Source organism: Apostichopus japonicus, chromosome 17 (assembly GCF_037975245.1).
Source record: "Apostichopus japonicus isolate 1M-3 chromosome 17, ASM3797524v1, whole genome shotgun sequence".
Lineage (NCBI taxonomy): Eukaryota > Metazoa > Echinodermata > Holothuroidea > Aspidochirotida > Stichopodidae > Apostichopus > Apostichopus japonicus.
In genome coordinates, this window is record NC_092577.1 from 27,322,105 (window position 1) to 27,343,383 (window position 21,279).

At 39.7% G+C, this 21,279-nt stretch overlaps 1 protein-coding gene across 2 annotated transcripts; it reads right to left on the minus strand.

The window, feature by feature from the left end:
• Positions 1–4,292: 4,292 nt before the first annotated feature.
• On the minus strand, positions 4,293–19,588 carry LOC139984740 (uncharacterized). 2 transcript variants are annotated; one of them, XM_071998767.1, is made up of 10 exons: positions 19,348–19,588; positions 16,877–17,084; positions 14,568–14,655; positions 14,137–14,194; positions 12,307–13,096; positions 11,247–11,321; positions 10,078–10,143; positions 7,436–7,577; positions 7,066–7,211; positions 4,293–5,542 (listed from the first exon to the last, which is right to left on the minus strand). In XM_071998767.1, the coding sequence occupies exons 2-10, from the start codon at positions 17,075–17,077 to the stop codon at positions 5,387–5,389; spliced, it is 1,722 nt and encodes a 573-aa protein (XP_071854868.1). In that variant the 5' UTR covers positions 17,078–17,084; positions 19,348–19,588; the 3' UTR covers positions 4,293–5,386. The 2 variants fall into 2 exon arrangements, with proteins under 2 accessions (XP_071854868.1, XP_071854869.1); XM_071998768.1 differs by lacking the exon at positions 19,348–19,588 and adding an exon at positions 19,287–19,305.
• Positions 19,589–21,279: the final 1,691 nt, after the last annotated feature.

The window sequence follows — 21,279 nt, forward strand, 5'->3', positions numbered from 1 at the left end:
GAAAACATCTCACTTTGCGCCTGGGGGTCTAAAGCAAGGGCGGCGGAACCGGGGGGGCACAGGGGGCACGTGCCCCCCACTTTTCCTCAGGTTAAAAATGTGCCCTTTTTCTAAATAAAAATTTCTAAATAAAAAATGAGTTTACAAAGCGAAACCCACGTCGAATGAAATATTTCGGGAAGTTTTAAATGTTTACTACCATAGGCGTAGGAGCCCAATTTGATTGGGGGGGGGGGGGGCTGTAACGACTTGCCCGAAAAATATGACCAAAATTTTTCGCGCAACATGTTAATGTGCATATCATATAGGCATGCGTCGGTTATTACATCGCATGCCAATAACATACAATCATTTGCCATGTTATTACCCTTCCATATTGGTTATCATTATTGGGAAAGTCGTTACAATAATAATGTTGAGAATAATATCAGTTTAACCATTAAAAAACACATAGCAAATTATTTTTCCTTCAGTAGGTGCCCGAAAAATTCTCAGCATATTGCCCGAATTTTCACAAAAATTTTGGGATGGGGGGCTGCATCCCCCCTCCCGCCTCCTACGCCTATGTTTACTACCACAAGGCTTCTAACATTCTGGTGAGTGCCATTATGCATATTAAATTTGCCAAAAAAATCCTAATGCATTTCCAAAATGCATTGCTGTATTACATTGTGACTTTGTAATAAGCAGAAGCCATTTATAGCCTACTATGAATAATGAGTTTAGTTTTAATATCCCATAACCTACCCCATCCTTTCGTATTTTGACATATTTCATTTGCTTTCATGCATGTATCGATCGCGTGTGCAGGGACTTTGACTTTATAATGATTTCACCTCATTTTGTCTCAAAAGAAAACTTGTTTCCCAATTTGCACATTAGATATTGCAGTGCTAGTATGCATTGTTTCCTTGAGGGGGGGGGGGGGCGTTGATGGAGTGATGTAAATAACATAATACAATAAGAGTTATAAAGGGTACTAAATATCAGGCTGCATCAGTCCAATCGAATTTCTGCAAAGTGCCCTTCGACGTTGGTGCCCCCCCCCCCCCAGATTAAAAGTGCTTCCGCCGCCCTTGGTCTAAAGAGTTCAAAGGTTGAACCTGCCCATTGAAAATATCTGTGTAATGTGTCTTAGGTGCATGGTAATGCTATGTTAGGTATTCACTACGACTATTCACTGACAACAGCATACGTTTGGGAATAATTATTTCTGCATTACAGCTACATTTCAGATTGCCAGACAAAATACCATATTATAAGTTTTAGGCGTTAGTTCGCCTTTTGTTGATATAGGGCCAATGAAGCCTACAGTCAACTATTCTTGCTTTATAAAGACGGTTTATTTGAAAAGATCGCACTGCGTTTATGGTAGGCGAGAAATGAAGCTAAAAAAGAGCCGTACATTCACGATGATGCATAAATGTAGGCATGAAAATATTCTTATCCCTGGCATTTGGTGGTGGTGGGGGGGGGGGATATGGTGTATTACATCCCCTCCACCCATTTTCATGGGGGGGATATATCCCCCCAAGGATCGCCGCCCATGTGTATGTGCATATGTATGTGTGTTTGTTTGTAAGTGTATTCATATTCATGGTCAATCATTAGTTGTCAAAACATGAACCACACTCTGAGAACACCCAATTATCTGATATCTGTATAACATTTAATCTTGCTTAGGAAAATAGAGAGCTTTCACCTTTTGATGGGCAACCTGCTGTTCTGCTGTGGCCGGAGGACTTCTAAGACCTGTTTTAATCAGTGTGTTGATGTAAGGCCTACACAGAAAAATACAGCCCATGATGGTCGCAGAGTGTTCCTAATAGAATTATTGTTTGCATAGTAAAGCAAAAAAGAAAGTTTGATGTCCATCCTAAAGCTATTGCTGGTGTTATGTTATCCTACTAAATGTACTCAACTCCATAAAATCTCTTTGAAGCAATTTCAACCAGATGTCCGCCTCATTCGTAAACTTGTCATTTGTCTCATCTTGACATAAATGTTTTATGAAGCTATCAATGTTCTATATTTTTTGCATTTACAGATGATCTAATTTTAGACAAGGGCGTAGGAACCGGGGAGCTGGGGGGCGCCAGCCCCCAGTGAAAAATATGGGGGGGGCGGAAGTATCATTCCTACCCCCCGCTTCGCATGTCAGAAAACCCCTTTTTCATTTCCAAATGAGAAAAAATCTCATTTGGAGCACCAAATTGCATCTACGGCCAGGTGAAAATGCAAAATTATTTACAAAATGGAGTGGGTGTTGATGTGTTCTATATTGCACCAAATTTTAGACCCCTCCCCCAGGCCGGCCATCAGTCTTCAGCCCCCCCCCCACTCAAAAGTACCTTCCTACACCACTGATTTTAGAATCCAGGTGCTGCATTCCTTATAGAACACACTTGTAGGTGGAGCTTACTTTGAGAATTCTTACTTCCATACGATTGGCTCTTTGTACTCATTAATAAGATGTAGATATCATACCATAATAGTAATATATCTCCAGATGCAAGAAATTTGCAGATCATCCACATTTGGTCATATCCAAATTGTTATCATAATCAAAATATTTCACACTGACTACCAGACATTCATTTCAACTGTGATTGAACTATCACATGATAATTCCAAATTAATTAGATATGAGAGAACAAATTATGATCAAATAAGTGACAAATTAAACTCTCAAACTTCTACATTTATTAGAAAAGAGTTATCTGAGAAAAGCAAACAATCTTGCACGGAAACTTCATCAGATGTGAGCATGTGAAATTTGGTAAAGGAAGCTGTTGTGAAACTTAAGTGCATGCATGGCATTTTGGATTGATCAAAGAGGAACTGTGCCACTGTGTAGAACTACAAACCATCTGTGAAAGCTACTACAATCAGCATAGATATTCCCTAAAATATCAACAGGTATTATGTGACAAACTTTGTTCAGAAAAAGATGACAAGAAAACAACAAATTTCTTTTGTAGCATCTGTAGTAAATAACACAGAGATATCAAGACATAAATTATGGGCAAACAGAACTCAGGGTCAGAAGGGGAGAAGATGTAAGTTACTTTTGAATGTACTGAGTTATTGAAATAATTTTATCTGGAAAGGTCACCCATTTCTGAGGGTGCACACCAACACTATCTGATGTACTCACTAAGGTGGTGTATTATAGAGTAGTATGGAGCTTGGCTTTTGGAGATTTCATGTAACAAGTTTATTAGACTATGTTGACCTCAAATTTAAAAACAATAAGGAGGTTCTTCTTATTAACTGAATCCACATGCAAAGTATGAAGTTGACCTGATTCTTGGTTTTACAAGATTTACAAGATTTTTGGACTTTGACCCCAGTGAGCTGAGAATACCTCTGAACTCAATGACAAACATGAATACTTCACAACTAGTTGGACCAACTTATCAAGTAACAGTTTACAAGAATTCAGATTTTGACATCTGGTAACCTTACAGGAGAACCAGTTTACATGCTAACACAATCATGACTGCTCACATATAAAGCCCTGCATGGATTAGCACCAGAATAGTGAGAATACATGAGTAGCATGATCAGTCGGATTACCACCACCCGCTCTCTCCGATCCTCAAATCAGCTACTGCTCCATGTACCTAAGTGGAAGCTGAAGTCATTTGGTCAACGATTGTTTTCTAATGCCACTCCTACTCTTTGGAACTCACTTCCACTGCACATCGAGTCGGCAACCAACGTTAACATTTTCAAAAACAGACTCAAAACTTATCTAATTTGACTGCCTTCCCTGAGCACTAGCACCACTGAGCATTGGTTTTCCTCTAGATATTGGCGCTATATAAATTTGCATTTATTATGATTATTATCATTATAGGATGTTGTCATGGAAACCAAGGCTAGAGATGTCTATCAGTTTCACTGCAGATTTAATGCATCCATGGGAGCTTGTCTGTTGTTCCGCTCAAATATAAAAAGTTAACATATTTGGTTTTTCTTCTGATCTACATTTAGTTCTAGAACAATGAGACTTGAGGCGAAGATATTAATTTTCTAGACTAGAGGGAATTGTTTACTTGGATAATTTCTTGGTGGCACTCATGATTTGCTCTTTGGAGCTAATTAAGTCCAGTAATTAATTCTACCAATGAAAAGAAAGGAGATCTTAATTATCACTAGAATAAGAATGATCTCATCATGAAAATTGACTTAAGTCACTGCTATTTTAATCTCCATACTTACTTCACCATTTATTGACCTTTTTTCTAACAAAAGTACTCAAACTAATAAGAGAGACAAAGAATGAATCACCGTGAACTTTTCATGCTTTATTTGGACTGGCAAATTGACAATGTGTAGGCTTCGTAACCCTACCTAGAAACCAACCCCAAGGCCAGGCAAGATCCGAGATTCATAGCTTCTACCCGAAAATACTGGGAACCCATCCTGCAATCGCAACAACAGGGAAAGGTTTTGAAGTATATGAATGCTTTTCATCAGAATTTAAATTGTTTCTTGTTGTAGTTGAAACTGCAAACCTGTCACATGAAACGGATTGACCTCATTCGGAAGTTCTAGCGTATTGTACTAAGTGTTTTATGTGAATACGTGATAACGCAATTTGAATGACAAACTAAAGTGGTGGCGCTCTTCATGTTCTGTTATCAGGCAGAGTACGATAGGTCGCTATCAAGCTTGAGTAAAAAAGAGTAAATAAAAATAAATTAATAAAATATAAATACATTAAAAAATAAAATAAATAATTGTTTGAATCTATTTGTTAAATTATCGGATTTGAGACTAATTTTTTGTTATATGCGAGACACATGGGCATAACGATAGGCGGAACTGTAAATAGGTTTAGCAGTTTATCATGCACTGCATGGGATGACACTGTGTGGAGCATATAGGGAAGGCTAATACAAATTTGTTAAGGTCAAGTTACCAGAGGGAATAGATTATTTGTCCTACTTTAAACAAGTTATGGGTAATACAGATTATGGGTTGTACCTTTATTTCATAATACATCTTTAATACTCTGGTACTATCATGTCTGTTATATTATAGTTAGGTTTAGCTTACAAATAGACTTGCACTGTTTAAGTGTTATTATGTGTAACGACACATCTGATGGCCGTGATGACTATTAAGTCCGGGAAGATCTGGGAATGTTGTTGACAAATATGTTCAAACCTTTATAAATCACAAATTTGAAGGGCCCAGATATTTTAGGATTATATACATGGGTACGGTTTGGCCAAGGTGCGATTGGTCTACGTGTGCAGTGACAACATGCCCTTCACTTGTTTTATACTTGGGTCAAAGTCCCTTCTACGTAACATCAATCAACAGGCGGCAAGTTTGCTCACAGCCAGAGCTGCGGAGAATGAATGCTATGATATCAGGGAGGATAGTCTTCTTTCCATTCTCTTTCTCTTGTTGGTCTCCATCTCTTCATGCAGATTTCATGAACTTTCAGATGAGGTATACAAGCTGGACTCTTGAGATGCAGCTCTGTGAATTCTTCTGGGTAAGTGACATAACACAGAATAATATCCTACAAAGAAACAAAGCACATACAATCATCAATTTTGTTCACCTTCATTGGATGTCCAAAAATCATACAAATCAAATGTGAGGGTACATCTGGTTAAAACCAAAGCTCAATCAAATTAACCAGAGTGGTTACTTGCCTTGAAAGTATATGCAAAACAAGCTTTCAAATAATGACTTATTTCTGGTATATTGAAAAAAAATATGCCTCGTAGTATGTTATGATCAAGCCTCAAGGAACTGCTACTTGGGAACTAACTCAAAACTTCTTCTAAATCATCTTTTGGTGAAGGATTATAAACACAAAACTGTCAACAAGATCATTATCAGTGAAATGAATTGCTCTAAAAGGAACCAGTTTACTCCCTAGAGATCATAGCAGTTTTGTCAAATTTGTCAGAATTGGCTAACACATGAAGTCTGCCACCAGAATGGACATCCAATTTCTATCAGTAAGAAAATATTGTGAAAATTTTGGTCACTACATCTATGGATGATCAGGTATTGGTTAACCGGTTGTTACAGTCAAAGTGGTGAAAAATGATACTGACTTCAGCTTACTGCCTGTATTTATTGGTCAATAGGAAACCATCTTTTAATGGTACTTTGCAGATAATCTATGACTTCTTTGTTAGCTGAAAGTAGCAATGACATCTTACAGCTGTTATGTACAGTGATATGGTACGGTGAGAGGGAAATACTACTGAAAGCAGATGTTTACAAGTACAATTAAGTCTAGATTTCATATGCATGTTATTCACTAACCACTGTGTCCTTTCACATACTGGAGTGCTGAAACTAAGACTGATATCTTATCATTATCTGAAGATGTCCGTTAATCAGAAGAAGGATTGAGTCATTTTTAGGAAAATTTAAATGACCCTCTATGCATTCCCCCCACCCCCCCCTACTACCAAGTGCTAAAAGTTGCCAGCACTGATCAACATTAGGTGCAGTACACATGATGAACATGAATCTCCAAAAGGTATCAAAAATATTTACCACTGTGAACCCTTAAACCCTTCGTGTAAAATATGACTGTTAATTAGTGCTGATAGTCGCTTCATTTTTTTGTAGTCGATTAATAGCATAGCGCTTCTCGTGATTACTCGGTTACAGTTATGACGTCATCACTGTCATTTTTACATTGCAGAAATACAGTCAAAATAACACTTCTCCATGGTGTCTTTCTTTGTTCTTTCATATTCTTGTGTCTTAACGTGTGGTGTCTTAATCATGTCAAAACATCTACCAAACAAATACTGTGAACAACTTTCAATCTACAACATTTCTTAAAATCCTTCATAGTAAATCAAAAACTTTCAAATGAATCTATGAGGCTACTACAACTACTAGCACTAATAAAAACAAAAGTGCAAACAATGAATATATGTAACACCTTGTAGCGGTGTGATGATTAGTATGCCTACCTATGGCAAGTAACCAAAAACTTACATCATATTTTGTTGTCAAATCATGAAACTTTAGACATTGATTCAGAATTACTTAACAAAAATGATTACCTACCTTGGCAGCATTTTCAATTATTCTGGAGAATCCTGTAAAATTATACCAGGATGCCAAGGCTGAAGTCATCTCAGACCCTTCCTCAACAAGATGAGCAAGAACAGCAAAGCTGGAATGATAGAAGCTTGGTCCTTTCTTGTAAACAACTGAGAATTTAAGGAAGAGATACAGGACGTGTATTTTCAGCATGAGTTGCATGACAATCAAATTTTGTCTCTTATAAACCAGCAGGTTTCTTAAAAGTTCATTTACCCAAACTGCTTCAATCCTCCCCTGTGTGCCAATGATCAATGATAACATATTTCTAAGCTTTGTAAAGCTTCCTGGTAGTTGTTTTCAAACTATCTTAAAGAGATAATCATATAATTACCAAAATCACAGCCATACTTGATGCCACATCTCGGTACCCATCCTTTACTCCTATAATAATGATAGCAGGCATATGTAGCGGGGAATCTTGGCTTCAGGACGAGAAACTCCTTCCAAATGTCTACCAAATTCATCGGGGTCTCCTGAGAAGATAAAATACATGACAGTCCATCAGATTCTAACAGAAGATTATCCAATGTCCACAAACTGAATGTGGCAGCAGTGGCGGAGCGTCCATACAGTCAGGGGGGCGGATGCCCCCCCTGGCGGACTCAGATGGACTGCTGGCGCCCTTTTCAGCTTTTTCTTATTTGCGATTATTGACTTTTTTATTGCGCTCTCATCTACCTATTGACATTTGTCACATTTTGTTGGCGATGACACCTATTTATTCTTCGTTTATCTACCAATTAGCAAGGCCCGGAAAGGGTCATTTCCGGTGATCTAGGGAGTATCTTTACTCAAAAAATTTCTGTACGCTCCGCGCCAACCCGTGCTGGAGCTCCGCTTAGATAGTGTGGAAAGCGCCCCTAGAGACTATTCTCGCCCCCCTGACCAATACCCCTAGCTCCGCCACTGTGTGGCAGCAAGTACTCCTCAACATCAGGTCAACTCACCTTACTTAGTGGTGGGTATAAGCATCAAATCATTCTACTTCCTTCGAAGCAATGGTGGTCGTTTCTCACTTTGCTTAAATTGTGGGTATTTATCCAATCATACCAACCATCATACTTGATACAGTTTAATATTGCTTGGGTTTTTAATACTGATAAAGACCTCACAAACTGTTCAAATTTCTTTCCATTCCTATCTCTGATTTTGAGGTTGCATCACATACAAGCATCATTTAAAGGGTGTGAAGACTAGTGCAAAAAGAAATGTCTCATGCCGGTAATCTGACCTAGTTTCGAATGGGGTGTACCAGAAGTGTTAGACACCACCATCGATCCCAGAAAATACACACACACAACTTGCTACCGTCGGTAATTAGACACTAGTGTACAGTCAGTACATACAGCTGCGGTCAATACCCACAGCACAGTGTACAAACCATACAGCGATGGACATCTCAGGTCCAGCTAAAGATAACAAGGTATCACGTTTCATTACTGCACTGTCTGCATTTTGTAGCGACACGAACAAAACGTCACTTGCAAGCAACAGAAAGTTAACTTTTTCAGATGGCCGCACACGGTTTGGGGAGAGTCTTCAATGCCTTTAAGTATTGGACATCTTCTGTGTCTTTATATCATACACATGTATACAGAGGAGAGCAATATGACTTGTGCTGAAACTGATATTAACCTTCCTTTTGTCAACAATAGGGAGATTCACCCTGAGGCAAAAACAAGACAATCAGATAGAAAACATTTACTGATTTTTGCCACATTTCTTTTGATTGACTACATGTTGTTGACAGTAAGCTCCTTGCACCAATGTGGATTTACATATCAACTTGTAAAACTTGTAATCAAGCATTATTTTATAAATAATATTCTTTATCAGGTTTCAGACTTTCATACGGTCTGTTGATCTCAAATGGTGTTTGACCACCACATAAAACAACAGGGTTTTTTCTTCCTAGGATACAAAGAATGAAGTTCATCCGAGTCTTGACATCAGATTCATAGACCAAATGACCTTTCACTTCCACAAAATGCACAAGGTTTTATGTCTTTACTGAAGTGCATCTATAAGGTATGACAATTCATCCACGCTTTACTTTTGGACTATTTTGTGTTAAAAGTGTTGCATACTTTGACCCATGTTGACCAGAAATGACCTTTGATGTAAATATACAATAATACACATCTTGCAATAACTATGATGAATACATCAATAAAAGCAATCCCCCATGGCTTACTGTGAAGAAACTATCTTGCAACATTGACCTATGCTGACCTCAAATGACCTTGACCTCTACCAACTTTGATAAGCTTTTTGTACTTATCAAGTTGGATCTACAGACCAAAGAGATGTTCAACATATCTGCACTTGAGATATCCTGTTTACAAGGGGTGATTCAGTTAGATCATGACATCATTAGATGCGATATTGACTGAAAGTACTACATACTTAAAGGGTGTGAAGACTCACGCAAAAAGAAACGTCTCATGCCGGTAATCTGACCTAGTTTCGAATGAGGTGTAACAGAAGTGTTAGACAACACCATCGATCCCAGAAAATATGCACACAGCTTGCTACCTTCGGTAATTAGACACTATTGTACAGTCAGTACATACAGCTGTGGTCAATACCCACAGCACAGTGTACAAATGATACAGCAATGGACATCTCAGGTCCAGCTAAAGATAACAAGGTATCACGTTTCATTACTGTCTGCATTTTGTATCGACATGAAGAAAACTTCACTTGCAAGCAACAGAAAATTAACTTTTTCAGAGCACGGCATGCGGTTTGGGGCAAGTCTTCACTGCCATTAAGACTTTGTCATCAACATGTCACTACACTTCCACTTTATGTTATTCATTTTCCAAGAGGTTTGGTCAGTAGAACGCTTCAACTGAAACAACTAGATTGAAGTCAAACAGGTTTTAATTGGAGAATTTAATTGGAATTTTTATACTTTGCACCAGTGCCTCCACAATAGTAACACTGGCTTTCCATGAACAGTATAATTACCTCTGCAGTTGTCGTTGATGGTTTCAACAAAGTCAAACAGCCCAGACCATATGAGAGAAAAAAAGACTGCAAAAATAATCATAATAAAAGAAATCATTTTAATGTTAACAAAAAATTGGGAATTTAATGGCTCCTGATTACTTTTGAGCTCTGTTGAGAAATGAATGAATGCAAACTATAGCTCAAAGTTGGTAAACCAGTGTAACAAACTTCATTTTCTTTTCCAGAACCAGTTCTGTTTTGTAAATCTCATTTACATACACCAGCCATCAGCCGGATTGACTGAAACAATCTTCGTCCAGTTAGTTTACACAATCAGTTTAGCCAAATGTTAGCAACCAATGGCTATGAGTGGTCACTGTGGTGGGGGGTTGATGTTATGTATGAAACCTTGGAAGTGAAACTAGATGACATAAACCAGAGTACTTAGCACAGAAACAAGCTATGTAGGCAAAGATGAATACTTGGATTCCTGTGAGCTACAAGTTGAACTTCCTGTAACTTCCACTTCTTGAAATATTGTGGGAACAATGTTTTCAGGCATGCTGACCTCAAATGACCTTTGACCAAAGGGGAACTTACATACCAAATATAAAATGTACCACAGTTATCTTACTGAAGTTAGAGTGTTTACGAGCAAGTGTTACATACACTGACTTACGCCATCACCATCTAAAAGATGCCTTCAGCAAAAAAAAAATCAAACATTATTGTTTTTAAATATTTAAAATCTGTGAGACTATGATTCAATTTTGCTGCATATAACATACATGACCACTCTGGTAATGTTCATTTTAGATCACAAATATTGTGTAGTAAGAGCTGCTAGCACACTTGGTATTGCTAGCTAACCAGCAGTGTATGATATTAGCCAGGAGTGTATGATATTAACCAGCAGTGTATGATATTAGCCAGTAGTGTGTGATATCTTTACAGCATTAACTCAATGGACACTTCTGTCCAACATTAGAGACTTACTGTTTAGAGCTGAGGAGTATGAACATCCTGCTTACCTCTGCCAAACAGAATGACATCACTGGTCAGATAAGTTTTGCTTGTTTAAAAACGATACACACCAGAGTTCAAACAATGTTCCATAGAAATATATATTACTGGAAACAAGATTCTTCTCAGGCTTTAACAAACACTTAAATACCACAGATATTCACCTCTTCATAGCTCAGCTGCAGAAACTCCTGGACAGGATATGGATCAGGTTTACGTATAACCTGTTTGGACTTCATCTGCCAAAGGAAAAAAGAGCACCAATGGTGCAGTCACTCATTCCATCGAAAGACAGTTGAAAACATTTTGAGAAACATCTCAGGAATTTAATAGTAATTACTGTAATCAACTCTTGCAGCAGGTATATGCATTGTTGTGACAGGGATGGATTGTGGCCTCTGATGTGAATTTGAAGATGAGATAACTGATGTTCAATCATCTCTCCCTGAAGTGACTATGTACAGTAATTATTTCTGTAAAATATTAATCATGCTACTGAATTAGTTCATTGGTAGCACTCTCTTGTCTGAAATTGACTTGAACTTATACATCCAAGTCATGTAGTTAAATTCCTTCACTTGCATCTTTAAATCTTTTGGCTTTTAGTGCAGGCGATACAGGTTGTGACCTTTACTGACCTCAAAGAACATTTGAAACATCTCGTATACTTTTTCAGATAAAATGGCCTTGAATGACCTTGACATCAAATTCTTCAAGAAGGCTAATGATCCACCATCCGATGATTATCATGTCTGTCTTTCATTCAACTCAATCAAATATAGCATTTCAAAGATGAAGCAGTAATTTCCAATGAATTCTAGGCGAGTTTCAATCTTAATCTCTAGACAAACCCACATGACCCAAAACTAGCAAATGACCATTTTGCTCACGTGTTGTGAGCTGCTATGCATTCAGTAAAAGTACCATTACTACACTGATTTGTAAACAAGACCCATTTCGATCCATAGATGACCTTTTAATGTGTCCCCTTTTGACTGATAATGAACTTTTAAGCTTCAAAATTTGCATCCACAAAACTGTGACAATAAATATCAAGAAAAAAGGAAACTACATTTGACATTCAACCAGGCAGCGTCTTAGTAGGTACAGTATCTAGTTTCAAGGTTTTTCAACTCTGTTCTCTGCTGACTAATAAGACCAGGTGTGGTGGAGTCTGGATCTTACAAATATAGCTGGACAATCTTTTCATAATTCTTTACTAACCTTGTGTGTCTGCTCCTTGTCTTCCTGTCGATGCCTCTTCTGATTCTGTGTCTCGTTTGATTTACTGTTCCTCAATTTGGTTTGCTGATGACCCGGTGCATTAGATTCATCCAGGACTTTGAATTGGGTCAACTCTGTGTCTGACTTTGAAACCTGACTCTGTTGCTCAAGTTGCTTATCTTTCTTCATCCTACAATCGTCATCACTACTGCATCTTATGTCACCTGTTCCCATCCCCGTCAAACATTTTACCTTCATCACATCATCTCTTAGGCCAATGCCTGTCAACATATCTATTGGCTGGGATTTACCTGAACATGACTCACATTGTTGACTTCTCACATAACCAGTGTGATCTCTCTTAACACCCTTCTTATGATCCCCTTCTTCTTTAATATCAGTCCAACTAGTATCCATATTCATTGAAATATTTTCCTCCAACTTTGAGGTTTCTTTCTTCAAGAATTGCTCTTGGCTATCACAGATGTGACTACTGTGACCTTCTTTGCTCTTATCTACTTGTGGAGTCCACTCACTGACATCAACATCACACGTCTGGTGATGCAAACATGTTGATTTCTCTCCTTTCTCTTCAATTTCAGAGCTGCTATCTTCTTTCCAAGATGTATCACCCATATCTTCAGTTTCTTCAATGACCTTTGACCCAATGCAAGCAGGTTGGTATTCCTTAGAGGTAGATGGAGCATTTGTATTTCCCTCACCATCTATCTGTTCCTTCTCTCCCATTTTCAGGACTTTTAGTTTACTCCAGGACAGATGTCTCTCATACCTGCAAGAAACACCAGTCAAAAACACACTGTGAGAATCTCTAGCCTTACTTTAAAAAGTGAAATGATGTCATGTGATGTGACACATACATATGGAATGATGTGATGTCATAACATGCTGTGGGAGGCCATTTCATGTTATGTGCTGAGGTGTTTGTGATGTCATATGATGTGAGGTCACAGTATTTTGCAATGTAAAAATGCATAGCTGGAGCCTGGAGGCACACAATAAAATCTTTTTTTGGGCTCATACTAAAGTATTTTAGTACATAAACAATACTGTGGTTCCTGTTTAGTCGAACGAGACAGTTATTTAGAGAAGATTGATATCAAAGTTAGCAGATTCTCGCTGACCAGAAACGTGAAGCTTAAAGCTCATTAACGTACAGGTCACTGCATGACGTCATTCTACGGAGTGTACCGCGAACATGAAACAATAACAATGGACTTTCCATGTACTTCTCATAAGAAAGTGATCCATAATTTATTAACTTCACTCTTCCAATAACCATGCAGCTACAAGAGAATTGTTCACACATTGGGTAGCAATTCTTTAATTAGATTTAGAAGTAAATTATACCGCTGTGAAGTTAGTTACTTATTCCGCGTTCCTCGTTTGATATTCGCGAATGAGTAACTGCTACCTATTCAGTTACTTATTCAACAGTGCTATCAACGTAAAACCTATGGCAAGCCGAATGCTATCTTACAAGATGTTCAAGATTTGGTCATATTTTCCAAATATATGGGTCATATGAACTCTAAAGACGATTTAGAAATCTCTCAAAATGCGTTTTGCTGGGTCCAAAGAATACTTGACCAATTCAAATGACCACTACACCATCACTTCTTAAATGAATGAAACTGGACCATGGAAATATTTTGGCCCTAATCATAGCCTTGGATCACCTACCAAATGGGTCATATGAACTGTAAAGACAAGGTAGAAGGGTCCCACGATGCATTTGACCTTGTCCAAAGAGTGCTTGACCAATTCATATGAGCACTACATCATCACTTCTTAAATGAATGATGGTCTTACCTGTGTTGACGGACTTTTTGAAACCGACTCTGCTGGAATCTTCTTTCAGTTGCTGGTACTGAGAGAAGGAATCATAAAAAGCTATAAAAAATGACATTAAAATAAAGTAAAAAAATGTTATTGTATAATCAAAAGAAAAGCCAAACCAATCCCCAGTGTTAGTTTCTTGGCACCTTTGTCAATTTCCTTAAGAGTTTGTTTCAGTCAGACATCAATAATTTCTCTGGAAGATCACCTTGCATAGAATTGTTCCTTTACACTGAAATTACTTTCATATGCAATTTCTTGTCTTTAGAAATGTGTTAGATGTCACAAACCAGTAATTTATTGGAAAGTAAATTAAATGAAAGACTGGGAAAGACTTAAGAAATCATCTCAGAATAGATACAATATTTATGTTCGGATATAAAGCTTAATGTATGGATACTTACAAGTCTTTCTCTGATGTCCTTGAAAGGAAGACACAAAATAACCATGCTCTGGTTTTCCTCGGGACAAATTACCTTTACCGAAGCATCCCTAAGAAAGAGAAGATCACATGTATATTAATGCATTAATCTTCTGTACCGTTCTTAGCACTATATTGAACAATCCAAATATCTGACATCCTTCTGTTCTTATCCGTGATAGGGAATGGGAGTGATAGGGATGGGGAGTGGTAGTGATGGGGAGTGATAGGGATGGGGAGTGGTTGGGATGAGGAGCGGTAGGGATGGGGAGTGATAGGGATGGGGAGTGGTAGTGATGGGGAGTGATAGTGATGGGGAGTGGTAGTGATGGGGAGTGGTAGTGATGGGGAGTGGTTGGGATGAGGAGTGGTTGGGATGAGGAGTGGTAGTGATGGGGAGTGGTAGGGATGGGGAGTGATAGGGATGGGGAGTGGTTGGGATGAGGAGCGGTAGGGATGGGGAGTGATAGGGATGGGGAGTAGTAGTGATGGGGAGTGGTAGTGATGGGGAGTGATAGTGATGGGGAGTGGTAGTGATGGGGAGTGATAGTGATGGGGAGTGGTAGTGATGGGGAGTGGTAGGGATGGGGAGTGATAGGGATGGGAGTGGTTGGGATGAGGAGTGGTTGGGATGAGAAGTGGTAGGGATGGGGAGTGATAGGGATGGGGAGTGATAGGGATGGGGAGTGGTAGTGATGGGGAGTGGTTGGGATGGGGAGTGGTTGGGATGAGGAGTGGTAGTGATGGGGAGTGATAGGGATGGGGAGTGATAGGGATGGGGAGTGGTAGGGATGGGAGTGGTTGGGATGAGGAGTGATAGGGATGGGGAGTGGTTGGGATGAGGAGTGGTAGTGATGGGGAGTGGTTGGGATGAGGAGTGATAGGGATGGGGAGTGATAGGGATGGGGAGTGGTAGTGATGGGGAGTGGTTGGGATGGGGAGTGGTTGGGATGAGGAGTGGTAGTGATGGGGAGTGATAGGGATGGGGAGTGATAGGGATGGGGAGTGGTAGGGATGGGAGTGGTTGGGATGAGGAGTGATAGGGATGGGGAGTGGTTGGGATGAGGAGTGGTAGGGATGGGGAGTGATAGGGATGGGGAGTGGTTGGGATGAGGAGTGATAGGGATGGGGAGTGGTTGGGATGAGGAGTGGTAGTGATGGGGAGTGGTTGGGATGAGGAGTGATAGGGATGGGGAGTGATAGGGATGAGGAGTGGTAGAGATGGGGAGTGGTAGTGATGGGGAGTGGTAGTGATGGGGAGTGGTAGTGATGGGGAGTGGTTGGGATGAGGAGTGGTAGGGATGGGGAGTGATAGGGATGGGGAGTGGTTGGGATGAGGAGTGGTAGTGATGGGGAGTGGTTGGGATGAGGAGTGATAGGGATGGGGAGTGGTAGTGATGGGGAGTGGTAGTGATGGGGAGTGGTTGGGATGAGGAGTGGTAGTGATGGGGAGTGGTAGTGATGGGGAGTGGTAGGGATTGGGAGTGGTAGGGATGGGGAGTGGTAGTGATGGGGAGTGGTAGTGATGGGGAGTGGTTGGGATGAGGAGTGGTAGTGATGGGGAGTGGTAGTGATGGGGAGTGGTAGGGATTGGGAGTGGTAGGGATGGGGAGTGGTAGTGATGGGGAGTGGTAGTGATGGGGAGTGATAGGGATGGGGAGTGGTAGTGATGGGGAGTGGTAGGGATTGGGAGTGGTTGTGATGGGGAGTGGTAGGTTGGGATTGGACAAAGCAACCCATAGCCATCCACATTTGTGAGTTCTGGCCTCCACCAAAAACAACAAATTTCTTGTTCTCAATGTGGTACTTCTATACACCAAATATGTAATTGGTTCGACCTTCACTTCTTCAGATATTGTGTTTACAAGCTGCGTGTCACAAACGCACACACACACACATATGCCATCATGAAGTTTTAAATAGTGTTGGGAGTTTGGAATGGCAAAATCTTCTTTTCAGTAGTATGAAGTCTTTCTTCAATGACTATACGATCAACAAATAGGTATCTTTACAGTGTCTCTATGAGGTATGTGGTCCGTTGAGGTTCGATGTATGGACGCAACATGAATCCATGATATCACAGCAATATTCAACTTCATAAATTGTTAAAATTTTGGGAAGTTGAGGTTACTTTCAATGCAATTTTCTCTTAACCTGTAATTCATATGAATACATGCTTTGGTGTAGTGATTTTTTTTTTTTTAGGTTACAACTTACTTGCAATAAATATGACTCTGGACTATCCTTTAACAAATACCTAATTTTGAAAGAACTGGATACTTAGGTTTTTACCATTCGGTGAAGGAAGTGCTGATCTCCCTCCTTCTGTACAAGGACTGATCCATCTATTAGTCTTGCTGTGTAATAGAACCATCTTGAATTAGAGGCAGGTTTGTTACTCAGCGACTGGATGGGTATAGGCAGAGGAGCTTCTCCTGTCTGCTGCTGCTGCCAACATCCTTTCTTGGTTCTAAGCTTTGGAGGATATTCCATGGCATATCTGCAACACAGTAAGAAAATTAACTACCAATGTGTAACCTGAGCGATAAACGTACAAGAAAAACACAAGCATTTCAAAAAGGTGATCTGTGATGATGGAGACAAAACATATATCGCACAATGAGTTAATAAAGCAAACAAAGTACTAGGCCTCTTAGAAAGGAAACTGTGGAAGGAAGTTGCCTACAAGACCCATGTTAGACCAAAGCTAGAATTTGCCAGCTCTATATATGGGACCCATATAGTGTTACACAAAAGGACGTGCAGCAAGATTTGTTATGAATGACTACAAACGCAGTGTTAACAGTATGCTGGTATATCTCAACTGGGAAGAAAATTAGAAATACTAAGGACCAAAGTTCGGCTCATCGCCTGGTATAAGGAAACTCACAGCATTACGCCTAGTAAGTAAGGTTCTTCATCTTGTAGCTGATGACAACACTGCAACAGCAACATCTCTTGATTTCAACTATAAAACCCTCAGAGCCCAAAATAACTATTATAAACACTAGCTCTATCCACACACCAACCCTCTATGTAATAAACTACCACCAGAGATCAAATCTGGAGGTTGCTATCCTTCAAGCAGCTTCTGGATCACTACATCAAATCCGGGCAAAAAAGGATCACACATCAACAGCACTTTTGGCGATTTGTGTCGACATAGATCAAGGCTGTTAACCGCACATTATTGCCACGTGCACTTACAGAAGCAGAAGTGGAAGTCAAATTCTAAACACTTTTTGCAAACGGAATTTTAAGCAACAATGCCGTGGCTAAAATTGGCTAAAGTGAAAGAAATATATATGTCCCTTTTGTTATCTTGAAGCACAGTCATTGACTATGTGCTCATTATTGGAATCACACAATTAACTTCAATGCATGCATATATGATATAGAGAAGTTTTTACTTGCTTGGTCAGTTTGACTCACAACCTTTACAAGTATAATACGTAATAATAATATTTCTGGCTGAATCTGATCAAACCAACATGTTTGTAGTGACAAACAACATGTCTAAGACTGCCCCATGCTGCGTAATAAGATAGACCAGGTTTATCGGCCAATAAATCCTGATTATCAGAGGATATTTCCAAGTTTCATTCACTGATAAATCCGTATTTTTTTTTCTCTAGGATAACTAAGATTTATCACCCAGGTATCTGGGTTTACCAGTGTTAGTCCAGGTTTACCTGAGAAAAACAATGTTTTTTCAAGTAATTAACCAAGATAATCACTTTCATCACTATTTGACAATTACGCGGACGAAACATGGCAGAATGATACACTGATCTGTACTACTACTAGGCCTAGTACTATTTGCTTTTGGGATAGGTGGGGCTTATTCGCAGGGCAGCCCTGTGAATAGCCAGACACATACACCTTATTCACAGGGCAGCCCTGCGAATAGCCGGACAAAAGCATCTTATTCACAGGGCAGCCCTGCGAATAGCCAGACACATACACCTTATTCGCAGGGCAGCCCTGTGAATAGCCAGACACAAGCATCTTATTTGCAGGGCTGCCCTGCGAATAGCCAGACACATACACCTTATTCACAGGGCAGCCTTAGACTGGGTTAACGGGCTCAGTAATTTTTGGGGCTATTCGAGTTTGCTTTTGGGGCTATTCGAGTTTGCTTTTGGGCACCAGCTATCTTTTTGAGAGTCTCAATTGGGAGCCTCTATATTTTGAGGAATTTATTGGCCTTTGGGATTCCTATCTTAATGCTGTTAGGATTGGTTTTGGGAGCCTAGGGCCTTAAGATTGAACCAGTCTAGCATTAGTACCGCCAACATAAAAATGTCATCCCACGATCATTTTCACCTTTGTTTTTGCAGAGTGACTGCTCATTTGCATGTAAAGGTGTGGGAGGTGGGGGGGGGGAGGTGTCACACCCTTGACCATATTGGCTTTCAGGCAATATCGGCTTTTGGGGAATCCCAAGATAAGCTCCCTTAAAATAAGCTTTTAAACTTGAACTGCTGGGGCTCCAAAAATTAGCTTATGAAGTGGCTAAGACTATTTGGGCCCAAAAGGTTGGCTTTTTCAAGGCCCCTAAACTGACTGGTATCAATAGCAAAACCTAATAATAAACCTATTTTCAAAATCGTCACAGCCCAGCGAATAAGGTGTCTGTGTACGTTATTCGCCGGGCTGCCCTGCGAATAATCACTTCGTTTGGGATATGTTAAGTATTTACCAGGCCTACAGGCTACACTACAGTATGCCTATTGTACGATGTTATCTACTGCCATGCCTACCTGAAGCTCAAGCATGAGTGCTGTCCTCGGCTACAAAATACACGCGATCTCGTAGCAGTAAGAAGAATGATGCAATATAGAACAGGACTCGCTGGATTAAAATCGCAGAACTTAACACAGGGTGGTGGGCCAACCACAGCAGCAGGTGCGATATGGCTTTTAAGTTCTATGTATTCATTTCTGTACTAAGCAAAACAAAATCGCACACGGCACATGAACCAACCTGAAGCTATCCCAGTATTCATCCCCAGGTTCATCCTAGGATTCAAACTCATCACAGGATTCATCACAGGATTCCTCAGATTCAGATTTATCACCAGATACATCACGGATTCAGACTCATCACAGGATTCACCACAGTATGCAAGAAATTGTCACTTACAAAAATTTGAGTGATCATGGAATACCTTACCCGATTCAATACATGATATCTGTCCATAAAAAACATCAATGTGTATTAGAATGTGAGTCGTTTTCAGATTGACCGAGAAGTATCCAAGTTACCAACAATATAATAGAACGCCTTACTGCGACTAAGAATCACAAAGACTATTCATACATACCATAATTCGTTACGAACGTCAAACGTTCCCGTGGCCTCTAAGTGTATATTTTATTGAGTGGTAGAACCTACATGTAGTATGTGCGGTGGGCCTATACTGGCGAGCGGGATGCCAAGGTGTTGGCCCAATAAGGTGCTCTTGGGATCGCCCGTCCCCGACCATCTATATAGCTATTGATATTAGACCTGAATCACTGACCAGCTTCTATTGTCAAGGGGCAACCAGTGCAAACGGTAATTTACCGAACGTGATACAACATCAAAGTCACGAAATACCGGGTTACCCGACATGCATTTACGGAAGGGGGCAGGTTGGGGGTTGGGAGATGCATGGTCACAGTAAGAAGAAATTATCAAATTCAAAGGTATTCCAATTCTACGTTGGCTTAATAGGGACATAGTGGCGGGGGGTCCCCAAATTTCAAAAGTGGACTTTTTATCTCAAACATTCCACATTTTATCTCAAAATTTGGAAATTAAAAAAAAATATTAAAATTATGAGATAAAAGTCAAAATTTGGAGATAAGAAATCAAAATTTGGAGCCTTTTGAAGACATTTTTTTCTTTTCCTTTGTCCCTATTTAGCCACCGTACAATTCCACTTTCAAAGATTGATTCTAATACATGGGAAAATACTAATCAGATTATTAAAAAGGTCTATTTGAAAATCATTGCTTTGAACATTATTGGGGGCCATGCCCCCCCCCCTCCCGGTGTCGGTGGCTCTGAAAATTCATTACAAAGCTAGTACATATATGCCTGGTTTCATTACCATTTCTGTTTGTTCATGGAGTTATTTAGTTCAATGTTGTTTTGTTTAATGTTGTTTTGATTTTTTTTTTCTGTATCCTCGGAACTAGACCAATATTTGAAGAAAAAATATTAGCAGCTGATCCTACTTTAAAGTTGTGTTGTCTTTTCCCCCTACAAGAATACCATTAGTGATATTAAAGTCACGAAACTTATTACGACCGCCATCTCCCCAAGTACATACAGTAACCAGAATGCAAAATGCATTGAGGTTTCGATGACTTCAATGCACTAGACTTCTGCTTGTTAGTATAAGCAGAACTAGCTGTTACAATAACACTATGGCATGCTAACACAGGTCAGTCTACTGTACGAGGTTATACACACCTCCATCAAAAACAATAGGGTTCTTGTACTCAATGTTATGAATCCACACACCAAGTATTACAAAACCAAACCAAATCTCTAATAACTTCGCACATTAAGGTTGCAGAGGAGTCCACTTATGGACAAGTTAGATTGGAATATGCCCACGCAACTTCAAAGAATCAACTTGAAAGAAGCTAATACAGGTCACTGGAGGTCAACCTGAGGTCAAAGGTCACCCAATGCAGTTCGAC